We start from the raw sequence: 23,328 nt of genomic DNA, 5'->3' as shown, positions 1-23,328 counted from the left end.
TTATACAATTTCCTTTAAAAAAATATAATTCGGTAACAGCAGAGCTCTGAAAAACTGGAAAGCTCACTTCACTGTGTGGTAGAGAATGGAAGAAATTAACCAGTACATGATCCAGAGATGACACAGGGCATTTAAAGTAAACCCTGAGAACTAATTCCCAAATTAGGAAACACTAATATAAGTAACCAACAAAAATATACCGTGGATCCAATGAAATGAGGTCAAGAAGAGATGATCCTTTTGGGATGACATTCTAATTTGAATTAAAATGTGAGTAAAGTATTTTAGAAGACATTCTATCAAATAATGATAGACCTGCATAAGGAGGCTTGTCACAGTTATAAGATCTGTCTCTGGTGGATAGACAAACCAGATTAACACGAAATTGAAAAGGAAAAAGCTTTTTTATTATTTAATTTATTATTATGGCTTTTTGCAACATGGCAAAACATTACAGCTTAAAGCAGACATCATCTCCTCATAGAGGAGGAAAAATTTTTGCAGTCAAATCAAAATTGTAATTAAGAGGTCATTGGTATACCATTCTATTCAGTTTAATAAAAATGATACTACACCTTCATGAACTCCAGAGATAAAAGATTACTTAAAACAAACAAACAAACAAAAAACCATGTGATTCACTGAATGAATAATAAAGGCTACAATAAGGAATTTAGGTCCATCTATGTCTATGATAATAAACATAAAAGACTGCAAAACAATTTTAAAACTTAGAATGATCACAGACCTATTAATAAAAATTCATCATATGCCTGATCACCAGAAAAAGAATTATTAAGGTATGCAGTGAAGGGAATGGAGGAGAGTAAAATATAAAATGTCTTTTTATTTCTCATTGACTTCAACTTTCTTTATATCCCTAGAGAGTACAGGGAGAAGATGTGCCTCGGTATTGAAGATCCAGTGTTCCAGTGGAAGTAGATCATCATCAGAAAATATTAAGTACAAATATCTGGAGAGAGAAACATGGGTATGTGAGGCCTGAGAGACCCTGTCAGCCAGTGAAACCACAAAGAGACAGAAAAAAAACACATCAATGTCTCCATTCATCTTATGGAGAATCATGGACAACCGTCAAGTACAGCAAAACCTTAAGGGGTATACTCATTAATGCCGAAGAAAGAAGCTGCTCTGTGCTTTGGTCCCTGTGTACGAGAACCATACAAAGCAGTCCCAAGTCATTGAACTTACGTGATGATGAAAACACACCTGCAATTACTGCCATGCATGTAGAATGGCATTCGGAAGCAGTCACGCTTGATGTTATTTGAATGTGTTCATGATAAAGACAACTAGAAAGAAGATCTCTTCAGGTATCTTAGTCACATACATCCAGAATAATTTTTACTTACTTTAGTGTTTCTGCCAGGAAGAAACTCTGCTGCACATCATCATAGCTCTCCTTATGGAAGTAAACATCCCTGAGGCCTGAATAGCCTCCTTTCACTCTGCAGTGTTTCTCCAAGGCCTAAATCACAAAGAGGAGGGAAAAAAATGGTCACATTCCAGTAAACTGACTGGCACAAATTTTCACCATTAGATTGTCACATTTAAATAAAATAAGGATTCAAATGGAATGATAGATTGCAATAGTTTCAGGTGAAAATTTAAAAAACCATAACATGTAAATGCAAATAAAGTATGAAAAGTTAAAGGACACATGGACGGTATATCTCATCTAATTGGAAACACTTCTACATTTAGTTCTGGAATTTCAGTGATTTTTACCATTTCTTTTTATGGTCTAGAGAAGGATGCATCAAACTACAGACCACAAGCTATATCCAGCCTGCTTTTTGTTTTGTAAGTAAAGTATTATTGAACCACAGCCACACTCACTTGTTTACATATTGTGTGTGGCTCTGTTTTTTCACTACAATGGCAGAGTTGAGTAAATGCATAGGGCCCCCAAGCCTAATTCTCTCTGGCCCTTACAGAAAAAGTTTGCTGACCCCTGGTCTAGAGAGATTGTTCACGTCAACTGGGATTCTAAACCGCTGGTTGAGAAAGTGTACTCGACCAAAAACAGCTGCTACTATCATCAGAATATCTTATTTAAAAAAAATTGTTTGTGGAGTACAGAGTGATCTTGGTGACCGACAGATATAAAAGAGAAAATGGAAAGCAGTGAAAAAAAACATGCTTGGTATCTATTTCTGAAATACATTTTTCTTTTCTTTAGTCTGAGATGGAAGAAAGATGGGATGAAACCACTGGTAACTACCGAGAGAGAAATGAGCCTACATTTCTATAGCTGCCTGACTACAACGAGTACTACAGTCAGAGATGGGAAAGGACACGGGGTGAGCAGTGTGGGAACGAAAATTTAGGTAACACCTAAAAAAACTTGCCTTCCATCCTGTCAGCTGCTGCTAACCTGACCGCTCTTTGTATTTGGAAATTACACTGGTTTGCTTTGCTGGTTACCAGGCATAGTCATCTCCAGGAAAGTTATTTTCTATTCACCACATCCTATTAATTCTAATGACTATATGGTCAAATAAAGATTTCCACTGTATACAAACTGCCATTGGAAATCTGGTTCTAATTCACAGAATGTGGACAAAAATAATAAAGTGTAAGCCTAAACCCCTTAAAATTTTTAATGAGATAAAGAAAACACAAGAAACATGAAAAAAAATGTTACTCTTAGGTTCTCATGTCATTATTCATTTATTTTTCAGTTTCCTTTTACAGATCACAACCCTGTTCCTCTTTTTTTATGTGCATAATTACATCATAGTTTCCTCCCATTTAGCTCAACTACCAAGAAGATATGGCATAGATCTTGCCATGTTAGTTGAGAAAAATCTTCATTGGCTAGAAAAGGGCTTTGGAGGAAAGCACGGCTCTAAGCATGCGGAGCCCAGAAAACATGAGATGGAAGGCAAAGGCAGGGAGCAGGAATGTGGTGCTGAGCGCTCAGCTTCCATCTGCAGACACTGATAATGACGATATTGATTCTGCACCCTAGGGCTGGAGGGCAGAAGGGACAGAGCATGGGGCCCGGAGGAGAAGCATTTAATTACCAGGTGAAAGAAAATCTAACTGGCAGCCTATGTGAATAAAAAACACCCATCTCCTCGTTTGGTACTGTTTAAAAGCCCTGGGGAATATAAGAACAATTAACTTAAAAAAAAACTTCCATTATATTCTTAGTTTCAGACAAAGAGCTAAGTGGGGGAAAAGCCTGAAGAAAGGAACTTTCAGGTCCTATTATATTTTTCCTTCCTTCTTTTTTGATAACAGTTCTTTTTGACAAAAAGTCAAATACCAGGTACATGGAGTAGGCCAAAAATTATTTGTAAAAAAGGAAAAAAACCCCAAGATTTAGAAGACATGGGTAAATTTGTTATTACTGAACATAATGAAATCCTATTTCTAGACATCTTCTTAAAAAAAAGATTTTATCCACAGAAGTTTTTCTTGGTTTGCCCCTTGAAGTTCTTTGGTAATAAAGAAATAAGCTAAAGAGAGGGCCAGACATGATAAACAGCTAACCCTCCCTCCCGTAGAAATTTCTAAAAGCTCCTTCTTTTATTATAGAAAAAAGAGTTGTTTTTGGGTAGGCACTGCCCAAACATTGTTCATCTTTTCAGTTCACCTCCACTCATTCTTTTTCTCCCCCAATCCTGATGTGGTGAACCAGAGTAGTCAAGAAGACAATCTAACGTTTTAGAGGTGGGGGCCAAATCCAAGCTCCAGACTCCCTAGCTGTGGCCCCAGTTTCCTGGACCCAGGCAGCATGCCTTTTCTCAACATGAGGTTGTCCTGAGAATAAAACTCAAGACTAGTCCAGAAGATGGCAGAGGAGTAAGATGTGGAGATCACCTTCCTCCCCACAAATACATCAAAGATACATCTACATGTGGAACAACTCCTACAGAACACCTACTGAATGCTGGCAGAAGACCTCAGACTTCCCAAAAGGCAAGAAACTCCCCACGTACCTGGGTACGGCAAAAGAAAAAAGAAAAAACAGAGACAAAAGAATAGGGACGGGACCTGCACCTCTGGGAGGGAGCTGTGAAGGAGGAAAAATTTCCACACACTAGGAAGCCCCTTCACTGGCAGAGACGGGGGTTGGCTGGGCGGAAGCTTCGGAGCCACGGAGGAGAGCGCAGCAATAGGGGTGCAGAGGGCAAAGCGGAGAGATTCCCCACAGAGGATCGGTGCCGACCAGCACTCACCAGCCTGAGAGGCTTGTCTGCTCACCCGCCGGGGTGGGCAGGGGCTGGGAGCTGAGGCTCAGACTTCGGAGGTCAGATCCCAGGGAGAGGACTGGGGTTGGCTGCGTGAGCACAGCCTGAAGGGGGCTTGTGCACCACAGCTAGCTGGGAGAGAGTCCACGAAAAAGTCTGGAACTGCCTAAGAGGCAAGAGACCACTGTTTTGGGGTGCATGAGGAGAGGGGATTCCTTCCCTGTCTGTCCACAGAAGGCAGAGCACTGCCTAAAGAAGCTCCAGAGACGGGCACGAGCCGCAGCTATCAACTCAGACACCAGAGATGGGCTTAAATGCTAATGCGGCTGCTGCAGCCACCAAGAAGCCTGTGTGCAAGCACAGGTCACTATCCACACCTCCCTTCCCAGGACCCTGTGCAGCCCGCCCCTGCCAGGGTCCTGTGATCCAGGGACAACTTCCCCGGGGAGAACACACTGTGCGCCTCAGGCTGTTGCAACGCCATGTAGGCCTCTGCCACCGCAGGCTCGCCCCACATTCTGTACTCCTCCCTCCCCCCGGCCTGAGTGAGCCAGAGTCTCCTAATCACCTGCTGCTTTAACCCCGTCCTGTCTGAGAGAAGAACAGACGCCTGAGGGCAACCTACACAGAGAGGCAGGGCCAAACTCAAAGCTGAACCCCAGGAGCTGTGCGAACAAAGAAGAGAAAGGGAAATCTCTCCCAGCAGCCTCAGGAGCAGTGGATTAAATCTCCACAATCAACTTGAGCTATCCTGCATCTGTGGAATATCTGAATAGACAACAAATGAACCCAAAATTGAGGCGGTGGACTTTGGGAGCAACTGTAGACTTGGGGTTTGCTGTCTGTGACTGACTTGTTTCTGATTTTCATGTTTATCTTAGTATAGTTTTTAGTGCTTGTTATCATTGGTGGATTTGTTTATTGGTTTGGTTGCTCTTTTTTTTTTTTACTTAATTTTTAAATTTTATTTTATTTATTATTATTATTATTTTTTCTTTCTTTTTTTCCTCTCTTTTCTTCTAGCCACATGGCTAACAGGGTCTTGGTGCTCTGGCTGGGTGCCAGGCCTGAGCCTCTGAGATGGGAGAGACGAGTTCAGGACAGTGGACCACCAGAGACCTCCAGGCCCCACATAATATCAATCAGCGAGAGCTCTCCCAGAGATCTCTGTCTCAATGCTAAGACCCAGCTCTACCCAACAGCCAGCAAGCTCCAGTGCTGGACGCCCCATGCCAAACAACTAGCAAGAGAGGAACACAAACCCACCCATTAGCAGAGAGGCTGCCTAAAATCATAATAAGGTCACAGACACCCCAAAACACACCACTGGATGCAGCCCTGCCTACCCGAAAGACAATATCCAGCCCCACCCACCAGAACACAGGCACGAGTCCCCTCTACCAGGAAGCCTACACGACCCACTGAACCAACCTTACCCACTGGGGGCAGACACCAAAAACAACAGGAACTACGAACCTGCAGCCTGCGAAAAGGAGACCCCAAACACAGTAAGTTAAGCAAAATGGGAAGCAAGAGAAATATGCAGCAGATGAAGGAGCAAGGTAAAAACCCACCAGACCAAACAAATGAAGAGGACATAGGCAGTCTACCTGAAAAAGAATTCAGAGTTATGATAGTAAAGATGATCCAAAATCTTGGAAACAGAATGGAGAAAATAAAAGAAATGTTTAACAAGGACCTAGAAGAAATAAAGAGCAAACAAACAATGATGAACAATACAATAAATGAAATTTAAAATTCTCTAGAAGGAATCGATAGCAGAATAACTGAGGCAGAAGAACGGATAAGTGACCTGGAAGATAAAATAGTGGAAATAACTACTGCAGAGCAGAATAAAGACAAAAGAATTGAGGACAGTCTCAGAGACCTCTGGGACAACATTAAACACACCAACATTCGAATTATAGGGGTTCCAGAAGAAGAAGAGAAAAAGAAAGGGACTGAGAAAATATTTGAAGAGATTATAGTTGAAAACTTCCCTAATATGGGAAAGGAAATAGTCAATCAAGTCCTGGAAGCACAGAGAGTCCCATACAGGATAAATCCAAGGAGAAACACACCAAGACACATATTAATCAAACTATCAAAAATTAAATACAAAGAAAAAATATTAAAAGCAGCAAGGGAAAAACAACAAATAACATACAAGGGAATCTCCATAAGGTTAACAGCTGATCTTTCAGCAGAAACTCTGCAAGCAAGAAGGGTGTGGCAGGACATATTTAAAGTGATAAAAGGGAAAAACCTACAACCAAGAGTACTCTACCCAGTAAGGATCTCATTCAGATTCCACAGAGAAATTAAAACCTTTACAGACAAGCAAAAGTTAAGAGAGTTCAGCACCACCAAACCAGCATTACAACAAACGCTAAAGGAACTTCTCTAGGCAGGAAACACAAGAGAAGGAAAAGACCTACAAAAACAAACCCCAAACAATTAAGAAAATGGTAATAGGAACATACATATCGATAACTACCTTAAAAGTAAATGGATTAAATGCTCCAACCAAAAGACATAGACTGGCTGAATGGATACAAAAACAAGACCTGTATATATGCTGTCTACAAGAGACCCACTTCAGACCTAGGGACACATACAGGCTGAAACTGAGGGGATGGAAAAAGATATTCCATGCAAATGGAAATCAAAAGAAAGCTGGAGTAGCAATTCTCATATCAGACAAAATCAACTTTAAAATAAAGACTATTATAAGAGACAAAGAAGGACACTACATAATGATGAAGGGATCAATCCAAGAAGAAGATATAACAATTGTAAATATTTATGCACCCAACATAGGAGAACCTCAATACATAAGGCAAATGCTAACAGCCATAAAAGAGGAAATAGACAGTAACACAGTAATAGTAGGGGACTTTAACACCCCACTTCCACCAATGGACAGATCATCCAAAATGAAAATAAATAAGGAAACACAAGGATTAAATGACACATTAAACAAGATGGACTTAACTGATATTTATAGGACATTCCATCCAAAAACAACAGAATACACTTTCTTCTCAAAGTGCTCATGGAACATTCTCCAGGATAGATCATATCTTGGGTCACAAATCAAGCCTTGGTAAATTTAAGAAAATTGAAATCATATCAAGTATCTTTTCTGACCACAATGCTATGAGACTAGATGTCAATTACAGGAAAAAAACTGTAAAAAATACAAACACTTGGAGGCTAAACAATATGCTACTAAATAACCAAGAGATCACTGAAGAAATCAAAGAGGAAATAAAAAAATACTCAGAAACAAATGACAACGAAAACACAACGACCCAAAACCTATGGGATGCAGCAAAAGCAGCTCTAAGAGGGAAGTTTATAGCAATACAATCCTACCTCAAGAAACAAGAAAAATCTCAAATAAACAACCTAAACTTACACCTAAAGAAATTAGAGAAAGAGGAACAAAAAAACCCCAAAGTTAGCAGAAGGAAAGAAATCATAAAGATCAGATCAGAAATAAATGAAAAAGAAATGAAGGAAACAATAGCAAAGATCAATAAAACTAAAAGCTGGTTCTTTGAGAAGATAAAATTGATAAACCATTAGCCAGATTCATCAAGAAAAAAAGGGAGAAGACTCAAACCAATAGAATTAGAAATGAAAAAGGAGAAGTAACAACGGACACTGCAGAAATACAAACGATCATGAGAGATTACTACAAGCAACTATATGGCAATAAAATGGACAAACTGGAAGAAATGGACAAATTCTTAGAAAAGCACAACCTTCCGAGACTGAACCAGGAAGAAACAGAAAGTATAAACAGATCAATCACAAGCAATGAAATTGAAACCCTGATTAAAAATCTTCCAACAAACAAAAGCCCAGGACCAGATGGCTTCACAGGCGAATTCTATCAAACATTTAGAGAAAAGCTAACACCTATCCTTCTCAAACTCTTCCAAAATATAGCAGAGGGAGGAACACCCCAAACTCATTCTACAAGGCCACCATCACCCTGATACCAAAACCAGACAAAGATGTCACAAAAAAAGAAAACTATAGGCCAATATCACTGATGAACATAGATGCAAAAATCCTCAACAGAATACTAGCAAACAGAATCCAACAGCACATTAAAAGGATTAAACACCATGATCAATTGGGTTTTATCTCAGGAATGCAAGGATTCTTCAATATACGCAAATCAATCAATGTCATACATCATATTAACAAATTGAAGGAGAAAAACCATATGATCATCTCAATAGCTGCAGAAAAAGCTTTCAGCAAAATTCAACATCCATTTATGATAAAAACCCTCCAGAAAGTAGGCATAGAGGGAACTTACCTCAACATAATAAAGGCCATATATGACAAACCCACAGCCAACATCATTCTCAATGGTAAAAAACTGAAACAATTTCCACTAAGATCAGGAACAAGACAAGGTTGTCCACTCTCACTTCTATTACTCAACATAGTTTTGGAAGTTTTAGCCACAGCAATCAGAGAAGAAAAAGAAAAAAAAGGAATCCAAATCGGAAAAGAAGAAGTAAAACTGTCACTGTTTGCAGATGACATGATACTATACATAGAGAATCCTAAAGATGCTACTAGAAAACTACTAGAGCTAATCAATGAATTTGGTAAAGTAGCAGGATACAAAATTAATGCACAAAAATCTCTTGCCTTCCTATACACTAATGATGAAAAATCTGAAAGAGAAATTAAGGAAACACTCCCATTTACCATTGCAACAAAAAGAACAAAATACCCAAGAATAAACCTACCTAAGGAGACAAAAGACCTGTATGCCGAAAACAATAAGACACTGATGAAAGAAATTAAAGATGATACAAACAGATGGAGAGATGTATATACCATGTCCTTGGATTGGAAGAATCAATATTGTGAAAATGACTATACTACTCAAAGCAATCTACAGATTCAAGGCAATCCCTATCAGACTACCAATGGCATTTTTCACAGAACTAGAACAAAAAATTGCACAATTTGTATGGAAACACAGAAGACCCTGAATAGCCAAAGCAATCTTGGGAAAGAAAAACAGAGCTGGAGGAATCAGGCTCCCCGACTTCAGACTATACTACAAAGCTACAGTCATCAAGACAGTATGGTACTGGCACAAAAACAGAAATATAGATCAATGGAACAGGACAGAAAGCCCAGAGATAAACCCACGCATATATGGTCACCTTATTTTTGATAAAGGAGGCAAGAATGTACAATGGAGAAAAGACAGCCTCTTCTATAAGTGGTGCTGTGAAAACTGGACAGCTACATGTAAAAGAATGAAATTAGAACACTCCCTAACACCACACACAAAAATAAAATCAAAATGGATTAAAGACCTAAATGTAAGGCCAGACAGTATAAAACTCTTAGAGGAAAACATAGGCAGAACACTCTATGACATAAATCACAGCAAGATTCTTTTTGACCCATCTCCTAGAGGAATGGAAATAAAAACAAAAATAAACAAATGGGACCTAATGAAACTTAAAAGCTTTTGCACAGCAAAGGAAACCATAAACAAGACGAGAAGACAACACTTAGAATGAGAGAAAATATTTGCAAACGAAGCTACTGACAAAGGATTAATCTCCAAAATATACAAGCAGCTCATGCAGCTCAATATCAAAAAAACAAACAACCCAATCCAAAAGTGGGCAGAAGACCTAAATAGACATTTCTCCAAAGAAGATATACAGATTGCCAACGAACACATGAAAGGATGCTCAACATCACTAATCATTAGAGAAATGCAAATCAAAACTACAATGAAGTATCACCTCACACCAGTCAGAATGGCCATCATCAAAAAATCTGCAAACAATAAATGCTGGAGAGGGTTTGAGAAAAGGGAACTCTCCTGCACTGTTGGTGGGAATGTAAATTGATACAGCCACTATGGAGAACAGTATGGAGGTTCCTTAAAAAACTAAAAATAGAACTACCATATGACCCAGCAGTCCAACTACTGGGCATATACCCAGAGAAAACCATAATTCAAAAAGAGTCATGTACCACAATGTTCACTGCAGCACTATTTACAATAGCCAGGACATGGAAGCAACCTAAGTGTCCATCAACAGATGAATGGATAAAGAAGATGTGGCACATATATACAATGGAATATTACTCAGCCATAAAAAGAAATGAAATTGAGTTATTTGCAGTGAGGTGGATGGACCTAGAGTCTGTCATGCAGAGTGAAGTAAGTCAGAAGGAGAAAAACAAATACCGTATGCTACTACATATGTATGGAATCTAAAAAAAAAAAATGGTTCTGAAGAACCTAGGGGCAGGACAGGAATAAAGAGGCAGACGTAGAGAATGGACTTGAGGACACGGGGAGGGGGAAGGGTAAGCTGGGACAAAGTGAGAGAGTAGCATTGACATATATACACTACCAAATGTAAAATATATAGCTACTGGGAAGCAGCTCCATGGCACGGGGAGATCAGCTTGGTGCTCTGTGACCACCTAGATGGGTGGGATAAGGAGGATGGGAAGGAGATGCAAGAGGGCGGAGATATGGTGATATATGTATACATATAACTGATTCACTTTGCTATACAGCAGAAACTAACACAACATTGTAAAGCAATTATACTCCAATAAAGATGTTTAAAAAAAAAAACGAATAAAACTCAAGATGAAGCCACACTTAGCACAGTGACAGGGGCCTTTCAGGTGTTTAGAGAGGCCGAGCTATTTTTATTTTTTGAGGCTTTTGGTAAGTTAAGAAGAAAAAAGGGGGGAGGATGCTGAAGAGGCATCTTTAACTTTCAAAAAATGAAAAACCTTCGTGTCAAGTCTAAATTTTAAGACTTTAGGGATGTGAAGCTGGGGACAAGCAGCTCTCCTGGGCCCCCCGTAATAGGCCCTGGTTTTACAGTTTTTCCACAGTGGAAGTGGCTATGTAACCAGGCCGCTTAGTCTGATCAGAACATCATTTCACCACAGTCTGTTCTTGGGGCTCTCAGCCTCTGGGCAAGAGTTCCTCTAAAAACAGAGCATGAGACGAGGATTGGATGCAGGGAGATTTTGGGGGAGGTGATATCAGGAAGTGAGCGAGTGAGTGGGGAGAGTGAAACAAGGAAGGGAGAAGGGCCAGTGAAATACACGTTGAGCAGGTCACTGCTGTGTGCATGGGGGGGGGGCTTGCTCCCGCTGGAAACCCTGTAAGGAACTATCTAGAATGCATCTCAGAATTATTCTTCAGAGGAGTAAGACTGGATAGTTATCCATCAACTCTAAAACCTCACTGGCCGAGGGCTGCCCCTGGGGCTGCAGACTCTCCCACGCTTCCCAGACCACAGCCAGCTGCCTGTGAAGGGGCTCTGAGTCAGCACAGCTGACAAGACTGGGCGCTGGAAGTCATGCTGCCCGCAGGTCAGGGTGCCGCCCACTGGAGCCATAGCTGAGACATAGGGTGGGCTGAGATGGGACACAGGAAAAAAGGAAAAAAAAAGGGCTGCCATACCTCCTAAGTCTATGGTCTTCGTGCTTTACAAAAGACCAAGAGCCCCTAGCACTCACTCCTCCCTCCCCACTACACCTCAAGTTCTAACAGAAGTTATTGGTACTACTGGCAAAAACAAGGGGAATTCCTGTGTTGTGACAAGTTAACAATTTGACATCATATGCTACACTAAAAGGGGTTAATAGATAAAAATCCTAACACATCAAACCAACCTTCTTACCCTACAAACCTTGCACCCCCCGCCCCCAAAGAACCAAGCAAATGGAAGCTTCCTGCCCACATGACAGTATTTACTTACTTCTTCCACTTTTGATCAATTCTGTAATATATTTTTCACACTTTAACGTCTCTAAAATTGGCAATGTCATAATTTAATTGGTAGTGTTGTGCTTTCTTAATGGTATATAAAATGGTGTTTCTTATCAATTATGGTGTTTTATATTTGATGAAATATGTTATTTCTGATATTTTCAATTTAAACTGATATTTGCAAGGTGAGTATTAACCTTAATTTCTTTGCTGGCCTACTGAAGACCAAAATAATTCCTAATCACCAAGGCTTAGATGAACCTCAATTTTAATATACTTTTTTCAGAGGAAAAAACATAAACTTAAAGAAACTGAAATTACAACTAACCATAATTAGAAAATTATGCAAAAAAAAAGAGGCCTAAAAAATTGCTATTACTTAAAATGATTGATAACTGGTTATAAGACACACATTAAATGAAGAGGGTAATAAGCAAGATTCATCAGTGGCTCCTAAGATATCAGTTAAATTTTACACAAAGGCAATATTCATTTCAGATTTCCCGAGAGGAGTTATTCCTAATGATTTTAAAAGACAGCTAACTTTCTAACAAAGAGTGCTAGACAATAAGAGAATGTAATTAAAGCATTTGCTTGTTCTTATCCCCTGAATTCCCTCTCACTCCTTTTGGAATGATAGCTCTAAAATTAGACGTTGTTTGATGCATATCCTGAAGGGCACCTCTGCTGGCATTCGGCACACAAAGTGTTCAACAGATTAGTTTAGGAAGATGATACACCATATTCAGCAGGAAGAGACCCAAGTAGTGACAAAGACAATTCAAATAACACACTGGACAGATAGGAAGCTTATAGATATTCGGAGAATCCTGAGACTAGTGTTGGAATATTCTTGTACAAAGTAGTTCTTCTATAGGTACTTTGTAAAATTTAGCTCTAAGTAGCTAATTTACTCTAACTAAAAGCATATTTTATCATTTTCATGCCCAAAGACTAAAAGAAGCAATCACATAGTGGTTTCTTGAAACAGAGAGCAGTTTGGGGTAACTATTCCCAAGCTGCCCGTAATCCTTTGTGGAATTAACCGATCAGCATTTTTATAGTCATGAGAACTTAATTTTATAATACGCCTTTCCAGATTTCTCCTTCAACACCAGAGTAGGTATATTTATATCACTGTTACGTAAAGCAAAGCTGAAGCCAGGGATATAGGATGACTTAACTGAAAACACTCAGTCTTGAATGGAAAGATGGCTGGTCAAAACTTTAAGCTTTAAAAATCATAGAAAAGTTGATATGCTAGATTTATAGGTATCACTGAACATTTTTTCCACAGACATTTTTCTATAAGAAACATGAGCAAACTAAAACGTCACCTCTACAGCTTCCCAGGCCCATTTCCTGTATTTTGGATCATGAGTCAGTCGCCACATGTACATGTAAGTCTCAACAACTTCTGGCCGTAGGATGTAGTATTTTTCATTTTGCCTCGTAGCAATGGCTTCAACACCGCCATCGAATCTGAAAGCTTCTGGTCCCAGTTTCGCAACTAAAGGAGATGCAATGGAGGACAAGGGTTATTGTCCTAGACAATGTTTAGTGTCTATAACTTAAGTGAAACTAGAAAGTACCTTACAACATTCAAGAGAGGTGCCAAAACAATCATTTTAAGGAATAATTATAAACACTCTATAATAAGCAATATTCAATATACCTTTATAATTTATTCATCGAAAAGAGTCCATTTTAGAAAATGGTAATGATCCCTTATTTTCTTTCATTTAACCACCATTTACTGAGCACCTACTGGGTAGGTGCAAAGCACCACCTTATTAGTGAGCTAGAAAATCAGTGGTTGAGAATTATAAGTCATTATGTCATGAAGGTTATTTAGTATTTGTACATCAAACTCCTATTTTATAAGAAGGCCGCCAGACTCATCATATATTTCATGGAGATTCTGGGAAGATTAATAATGGTTTATAACATACCAAGTTTCTTTTGTACTGGGACAGAGACTCTCACCCAATGTTATTTACCTAAAGCAGGGCCAATAAGTTAGACAGACTTAACCCTTTATGGCCTGGATTTTTGTTTCTTGGTAAACTAAAGGTAAATATTTTTATATAGAAGAGCAATGCTTCTTGAAGTAAAAATAGAGATTCATTTAAGATATTAATCATGATCATCAAGTTTCATCAGGCATGGTGGATGTTCTTTTGATGGCAACAAATGGACAAAATGGACAAAGTTCCTTACTGAATGAAATAAAAAGCACACAGATTGTGTATGAAGAGTAACAGGTACTCACATGTGCGATTGTAAGATTCATGACAGGTACGGGCAATTTCAGCCCCGAGTTGAAGGTAGTGTTGGGTCAGGCCTTCAGGAGCGTTGTCTGCCCCGAGGGCAAACATGCCTCCCGCAAAGCAGGTCAGGTGGCCCATCTTGTGTTCCAGGAGGCCCCCTTTCCACTCTGCGATGTAAGTCAGTCCGTTACGTGACTTCCGGATCAAGTGAGTCTCAATTGCCTGAAAATAATACTTATTTTCAACATTTTGTAATCTCTTCTCAGATTTATACCAAAAACACCACATTAAAAAAATAAAAAAAGATAAAACATCACTCACGATTTGAGTTTGTTACTACAAATCCAATTCGACCTGAAATTTCATGTTATTGCTCTCTGTATATGTCCTCTAGTCTACGCCTTATTAGTTTGGTTAGTTAGAATTAACACTGTTGGGCCAGCCCAGTAGGTTTTGCTTGGTTCCATGACCAAACACTTGTAGTCCTCATACTGAAAAAGCTGTTTCCTTTTCAAAGATAGGCCACTGGTATAGTGATAAGAGCTGCTTTAGTGCATTTCCATTTTCACAAATGGAGAAACAACACAAAGCACAGGCTCTACCATGAACGGTGAACAGACCATATTTGTGTATAAAATCCAGGCTGGTGGTATTACCCCTCCTTTCTCTCTCTTAGGCTTGGAGGGGTAGCAAAACAGAGTGGGAAAAAGGAGCTGTTCTTGAGTCAATCAGATTGCTTGGCTTCAAATTCCAGCTCTGACACTTACTATCTGTAAACTTTGTGGGTAATTTGCTTACTGTATCCTTAAATCTCAGTGTCCGTATGCATAAAATGGGAATAGTAGTATCCACTGAGAAAACTGCAACATTTTGCTTATAAAGCAGTCAGTACTGTGATTAGCACTTGATAAAGGTCATTTATAATCATCACATCTCCATTGTGGTAACACTTGAATTAAATTCCTCCCTAATAATTCTTTTAAAAAGGACATTAATATACAATGAATAAGTATTTTTTTTAAAAAAAGAATAAAGGTTTGTAAATTTGGGAGAAATGATGTTTACAAAAGTGGCTTGTTAAACACCTTTTATTTCTGCCCCAGGACTGTTGATATTCTTTTGAATAAACAAAATATGATAAGCCTTTTTTTTAAAAAAAACCCAAAATTGTAGTGTAAGTGCTTGGCATTACTATTTTTAATTACTTTAACAGGAAATGCTCCCCTACACCCCCAATTACTTCTTGGAAAGAGAAGGGCTATGATTGTGTCTATAACTGTTATACTATTATAAAAAAAGAGAGGATTTTAGGAATCACATTTGGGAATACAGGCATAGCTCATTTTATTGAGCCTTGCTTTATTGTGCTTTGCAGATATTGCATTTTTCACAAATTGAAGTTTTGCAGTGACCCTGAGTCAAGCAAGTCTATCAGCGCTGTTTTTCCAAAAGCATTTGCTCTTTTCATGTCTCGGTGTCACATTTTGATAATCTGCAATACTTCAAACTTTTTCATTATTATTATATTTGTTATGGTGATCTGTATCAGTGATCTTTAACATTACTATTACAACTCACTGAAGACTCAGATGATGGTTAGCATTTTTTAACTAAGGTAAGTACATTGTTTTTTTAGACATACTGCTATTGTACATTAAACAGTCTAGAGTATAGTGTAAATATTAACTATATGCACGGGGCAACCAAAAATTTCATGTGACTTGCTCTACTGTGTTATTCACTTTATTGCAGTGGTCTGGAACTGAACCCACAATATCTCTGAGGCATGCCTGTAGTAGATACAGACTACTTGTGATACAGAAGAATGAATGAAAATGAATGCATAGGTAGATAAAACCTCTCCTACCTTTACTGGAAATAAACAAATGAAACCAAGATGGTAAGAAATAAATGAACGCACTACTGTGCTCATTAACTGTGGTTAAGCTAATTTTATTGATGGTCTAGTTATTACATTAATATTTCATTCTTATTTAATGCAACTGAACATCTTAGCTATTTATACTTCTCATAGCACAAATTGCAATAAAGTCCTTCAAGCAGATACTTGTTCATCACCCAAGAAATTATTCTTTCTACATGGCAAGAGTAATAGCTTTTGAGCATGCATTAGAGAATCATTATTACCCTGTTACAGATCCTGAATAAAGTACGATATTATTTTTGGCATGATTCTGACCAAGTTGCTATCTCTCAAAATAAATTACAACGAAGTTCCAAGACTTTTAAAACAATGTTTGTGTGGCAATGGGAAAATGTAAATAAATATAAAGGAGGAAAAAATAGTCTTTGGTGGCTCTAAAAAATGTGTCAAGCCTACAGAGAATTGATTAGGAAAAAAGAATATTGTATATTTTGTGATTTCATCCTTCTACATTTGAAAAAAATTAGTTGGCTGTGCCTATAGAATCCTAAATGCCTAATACATCACCTGCCCAGGTATCATTCACTCCAGTGGACTTTCTTGCAGCATGAGCATCCACCACTATGGATTCTTAGTATGGCCTCCAGATGAGGCCATAACAGCCAGTTGAAAACTCAAAGTATTTCGTTATTAACACACGAAAGAAAACATGCCACTCTGGGATTAAATGATTTCCAAAATGCACTGGAAGCTAAAACTGATGGACTACATCTCCAGTAACTCAACTGTCCGGAACAGTATTGTAAGGGATCCTCTCTTTCATAATAATGATATTTTAAAGTACAAGCAATACAAAGAAACTTTACTATGTAACACATGACTACTTCTTAAAATCAGAAGTATAACTGTTCTAGCTTTGCTTTCTATGTTGAAAACACACAATGGATTGAAAGTGTTTTTACTATTAAGAGAAAGAGGAAACACTTTGAGTTCATTTGCTCTTAATGGATTTTCCTGTCAATGGTTTGTCTAAATACAATATGCTAAAAGCTGTGTGGGTACAGTTCTCAAAACTGGAGGAAAATTATTTCAAAGAGTATTTTAAAGTTGCCTTTCCTGGAACATCAAGATCTTAGGGGGCCACTTTAAAATTAGAATAATTAAAATGTCTGCCAGGACTGTAATTAAAAATGACATAATGCAAACCACACTGTATGGAGAACTCCCTGGTTTAAAACCTGAAACCTCATAGGAATGAAGAAAAATAAACCTGAAGAGGCCATATGGACCATATCCTAGTATGCTTTTAATGTTTATCATGTCCTTTAAAGGCTGTGCGAAATGAAGGCCAATGTTCTAACTAAGGTGTCTGGTTCCTATATGTGAAATAGTAAAGAGTTGTGTCTGCTCTACTTAGTGAAGTTCACTACTGACCTTGGAGGGAACCAATGTAATATTAAATCCAGTCAACTAGAGCAGTACAAGTTGTATTTATATTTAAACAAATAAGTTGGTCTATTGTGAAATCACCCAGAATTCCTTTTAGGGACACTGATTTTAGAACAATGGCAACATCATTGGAATTACAAATATCCATTTTTTCCCCTATGAATTATTATTATTATTTTTTTAAAAAAATTTCTAATTTCATATCTAAACTATGTAAGAGGCTGAGCCCAACAGGACATCTCCCACATAAGGCCACTTCTCTAAGATTAGGATATGTAAGTTACCTACCTAACACATAGAAATAAACATAGAGAACTGGGAAAAGGGGGAGACAGAGAAGTATGATCCAAATGAAGGAACAAGACATAGCCTCAGAAAAAGAACAAAACAAAGTAGAGATAAGCAATATACCTGATAAAGAGTTCAAGGTAATGATCATAAAGATGCTCACTGAACTCAAGAGAAGAATGGATAAATACAGTGAGAATTTCAACAACAAAGAGTTAGAAAATGTAAGGAAGAAACAGAGCTGAGGAATACAATAACGGAAATTTAAAAAATATACTAGAAGGAATAAACAAACAGTACGTTAGATGATATAGAGGAATGAATTAGTGATCTGGAAGACAGAGTAGTAGAAATCACACAAAGTTGAATAGAAAGGAGATAAAGAAATTAAAAAAATGAGGTTAATCTAAGAGATCTCTGGCACAACATCAAGCATACTAACATTTGCATTACAGGGTCCAAGGAGGAGAAGAGGGACAGGAAGGGACAGGGAACTTATCTGAAGAAACAATAGCTAAAAACTTACCTAACCTGGGAAAGGAAACAAACATCCAGGCCCAGGAAGCAAAGAAAGTCCCAAACAAGACACACCAAGGCACATCATAATTAAAATGGTAAAAATTAAAGATAAAGACTCTTAAAAGCAGCAAGAGAAGGGCAACTAGTTACCTACAAGAAAACGCTCATGAAACTATCAGATGTCTCCTCAACAGAAACACTGCAGGCCAGAAAGGAGTGGCACAATATATCTAAAGTGATGAAAGGGAAAAGCCTATAACAAGGAATACTCTTCTTAGCAAAGTTATCATTCAGATTTGAAAGAGAGATAAAGAGTTTCACAAACAAGCAAAAGTTGAAAGAATTTAGAACCACTAAACTGGTTTTATAAGAAATGTTAAAGGGACTCCTCTAAGCAGAAAAGAAAAGGCCACAACTAGAAATATGAAAATTATGAGAGGAAAAACATCACTGGTAAAGACAAACAGATAGTAAAGGTAGTCGATCAACCACATAAAGCTAGTAAGAAGGTTAAAATACAAAAGTAGTAAAATCATATATATCCATAATAAGTAGTATGGATACACAAAACAAAAAGATGTAAAATATGACATCAAAAACATTACACATGGTGGGGGAAATAAAAATGTAGAGTGGTTAGAACGTATTCAAGCTTAAGAGATCATCAACTTAAAATAATCATATATACATATGAATGATGTTCAATATGAACCTCTTGGTAATTACAAACCAAAAACCTATAATAGATACACACACTCAAAAAAGAGGAAGGAACACAACATAAAGCTAAAGATTGTAATCAAATCACAAGGGAAGAGAGCAAAAGAATAAGAAAGAAACTAAAAAGAACTATGAAAACAATGAACAAAATGGCAAAAAGTACATACGTATAATAATTATTTCAAGTGTAAATGGACTAAATGCTCTTATCAAAAGACATAGAGTGGCTGAATGCATGAAAAATCAAGACCCATATATATGGAAAAATCAAGACCCATATATATGCTGCCTACAAGAGACTCATTTCAGATCTAAAGGCACACAGACTGATAGATAAAAAAGGTTATTCCATGCAAATGGAAATGGAAAGAAATCTGGAAGCAATACCATATCAGACAAAATAGAATTGAAACAAAGACTGTAAAAAGAAACAAAAAAGGACATTACATAATGATCAAGGGATCAATCCAAGATGAAGATATAATAATTGTAAATATATATGCTCCCAACATAAGACCACTTAAATACATAAGCAAATATTAACAGACATAAAAGGAGAAATTGACAGTAACACAATAATAGTAAGGGACTTAAACACCCCACTCACATCAATAGGCAGGTCATCCAGAAAGAAAATAAGGAAACACTGACCTTAAATGACACATTAGACCAAACAGACTTAATAAATAGATAATTTAAGAAAACTGAGATCGTATCAAGCAACTTTTCTCACCACAATGCTATGAGACTATAAATAAACTATAAGAAAAAATGCAAAAAACATAAACATGTGGAGGCTAAACAATACACTAGTAACAACCAGTGGATCACTGAAGAAATCAAAGAAGAAATAAAAAAATACCTGGAGACAAGTGAAAATGTAATCACATTGATCTAAAATCTATGGGACACAGAAAAAGCAGTTCTAAGAGGGAAGTTTATAGCAATACAAGCCTACATCAGGAGACAAGAAATATCTCAAGTAAACAACCTAAACTTACACCCAAAGGAAACAGAAAAAGAACAAACAAAACCCAAAGTTAGTAGAGCAGAAATAAATAAAATAGAGACCAAAAAACTGCAATAACAATAGAAAAGATCAAAGAAACTAAGATCTGGTTCTTTGAAAAGATAAACAAAATTGATAAATCTTTAGCCAGACTCATCAAGAAAAAAAGAGAGGGCCCAAATAAATAAATCAGAAATGAAAGAGGAGAAGTTAAAATGATACCATGGAAATAAAAAGGATCATAAGAGATTACTACGAACATTTATATGTCAATAAAATGGACAACCTAGAAGAAATGAAAAAATTCCTAGAAATAAATAATCTCCTAAGATGGAACTGGAAATATCAATAGAAAATATTAATAGACCAATTACCAGTAAAAAAATTGAATCAGTAATAAAAAAAAAAGTTCCAACAAACAAAAGTTTGGAATCAGTTGGCTTCATGGGTGAATTCTACCAAACATTTAGAGAAGAGTTAACACCTATTCTTCTCAAACTATTCCAGAAAACTGAAGAAGAAGGAATGCTTCTGAAATTCTATAAGGCCAGTTTTACCCTGATACCAAAATCAAAAAAAAAAAAAAAAATACAGGCCAATATCAGTGACAAACATAGATGATAAAATCCTCAACAAAATGTTAGCAAACCAAATTCAACAATAAATGAAATGGATCATACACCATGATCAAGTGGGATTTATCCCAGGGATGCGAGGATGGTGTAGTATCTGCAAATCAATCAATGTGCTATACTACATTAACAAATTGGAGAATAAAACTCATATGATCATCTCAATAGATGTAGAAAAAGCTTTTGACAAAATTCAACATCCATTTATGATAAAAAATCTCAACAAAGTAGATACAGAGGGGATATACCTCAAGATAATTAAGCCCATATATGACAAATCTATAGCCAACATCATAATAAATGATAAAAAGCTGAAAGCAACAAGATCAGGAACAAGGCAAGGATGCCCATTCTTGTCACTTTTATTCAACATAGTTTTGGAAGGCCTAGCCTCAGCAAATAGACAAGAAAAAGAATAAAAGAAGTCCAAATTGCAAAGGAAAAAGTAAAACTGTCACTTTTTGCAGATGACATACTATATATAGAAAAATCCTAAAGACACTACCAAAGTAGTAGGACTAATAAATAAATTCAGTAAAATTGCAGGATACAAAATTAATATACAGGTATCTGTTGCATTTCTATACACTAATAACAGACTATAAGAAAGATAAATTAATAAAACAATCCCATTTACGACTGCATAAAAAGTGTAAAATACCTAGGAATATATCTAACCAAAGAGGTAAAAGACTTGTACTCTGAAAAGTATAAGACATCAATGAAAGAAACTGAAGACAACACAAACAAATGAGAAGATATACCATGGTCATGGATTGGAAGAATAAATATTGTTAAAATGACCAGACTACCCAAGGCAATCAACAGATTCAATGCAATCCCTATCAAACTACCAAAGACATTTTTTTTATAGAACCAGAACAAATAATTCTAAAATTTGTATGGAACCACAAAAGATCCCAAATAATCAAACCAATCTTGAGAAAGAAGAACAAAGCTGGAGGTATTAGACTCTCTGCTTTCAAACTATACTACAAAGCTACAGTAATAAAAACCATACAGTACAGTCACAAAAACAGACACATAGATCAATGGAACAGAATAGAGAGCCCAGAAATAAACCCACACTTATATGATCAATTAATCTATGATAAAGGAGGAAAGAATACACAGTGAGAAAAAGACAGCCTCTTCAATAAATGGTGATGGGAAAACTGGACAGCTACATGCAAGAGAATCAAACTGGACTACTTTTTCACACCATATATAAAAATAAATTCAAAATTGATTAAAGATTTAAGTGTAGACCTGAAACTATAAAACTCCTACAAGAAAACACTGGCAGTGCTCTCTTTTGACATTGGTCTTAGCAATATATATATATATATCTATATGTGTGTATATATATATCTATATCTATATATATATATTTTGATCTGTCTCCTCAGGGATGGAAAATAAAATAAAAAATAAACAAGTGAGACTACAACAAACTAAAAAGCTTTTGCACAGTGAAGGAAACTAACAAAAAAAAAAAAAGTGAAAAGGCCACCTACTAAATGGGAGAAGATATTTGAAAATATATCTGATAAGGGATTAATATCCAAAATACACAAAGAACTCATACAACTCAACAAATAACCAGGCTAAAATGGACAGAAGACCTGAATAGACATTTTTCCAAAGAAGATGGAAGGCAGAGAGACGGCCAACAGACACATGAAAAGATGCTCAAGATCACTAATCATCAGGGAAATGCAAATGAAAATCACAATGAGATAACATCTCACACCTGCCAGAATGGCTATCATCACAGACAACAAATAACATGTGTTGGTGAGGATATGAAGAAAAGGGAATCCTTGTGCGCTATTTTGGGATTGTAAATTGGTGCAGCCACTATAAAACTGCCATACGATCCAGCGATTTCACTTTAGGGTATTTATCTGAAGAAAACAAAAACACTAATATGGAAAGATATATGCACCTGCATGTTCACTGCTGCATTTTTTCCCATAGCCAAGATATGGAAGCAACCTAAGTGTTCAAATGGGTGGTTGCCAGAGGGGAGGGGGATGAGGGAGCAGGAGAAATAAGTGAAGAGGATTAAGAGGTACAAACCTCCAATTATAAAATAAGCCACAGGGATGCAATATACAGCATACGGAATATGGTCAATAATACTGTAATAACTTTGTATGGGGACAGATGGTTACTAGACTCATTGTGGTGATAATTTCATAACATATACAAATGTCAAATCACTATATAGTACACCTGAAACTAACATAATATCATACATCAACTACATTTCACTTTAAAAAAAAACTATTTAAACAACACAACATTGTTAATCAATATAAAATAAAAATAAAAAAAAAACTAGTTAAGGAAACAAACACTACATAAAGTATCTATCTAACACACTACTTAGAACACAGAAGGTAATTCAAATATTTGTTCACTCTCATTCCTCCTCCATCACAAAGGACCTTTGAAAACTATTAATAATCTTCGATTAAATATTAGTTTGGTTAGTTCAGATTTTTATTTGAAAGTACTATT

The 23,328-nt window shown here is 36.9% G+C and overlaps 1 protein-coding gene across 2 annotated transcripts in view; it reads right to left on the bottom strand.

Moving 5' to 3' along the window:
- Positions 1 to 385: 385 nt before the first annotated feature.
- MAN1A1 (mannosidase alpha class 1A member 1) overlaps positions 386 to 23,328 on the bottom strand; it is a 165,436-nt gene continuing 142,493 nt past the window's right edge. For both annotated transcript variants that reach the window (XM_082406178.1, XM_082406177.1), the window contains exons 10-13: positions 14,303 to 14,522; positions 13,368 to 13,540; positions 1,374 to 1,489; positions 386 to 973 (exon numbers count right to left, since the gene is read on the bottom strand). In XM_082406178.1, the coding sequence (XP_082262304.1) occupies positions 847 to 973; positions 1,374 to 1,489; positions 13,368 to 13,540; positions 14,303 to 14,522 (636 nt within the window). In that variant the 3' untranslated portion in view covers positions 386 to 846. The remainder of the gene's footprint in view (positions 974 to 1,373; positions 1,490 to 13,367; positions 13,541 to 14,302; positions 14,523 to 23,328) is intronic.

The sequence above is a fragment of the Balaenoptera borealis genome, assembly GCF_965194805.1.
Source record: "Balaenoptera borealis genome assembly, chromosome: 9".
Taxonomy (NCBI): Eukaryota; Metazoa; Chordata; class Mammalia; order Artiodactyla; family Balaenopteridae; genus Balaenoptera; species Balaenoptera borealis.
Note: the sequence above shows the minus strand (reverse complement) of the source record. Positions and strands in the feature narration are given on the sequence as shown.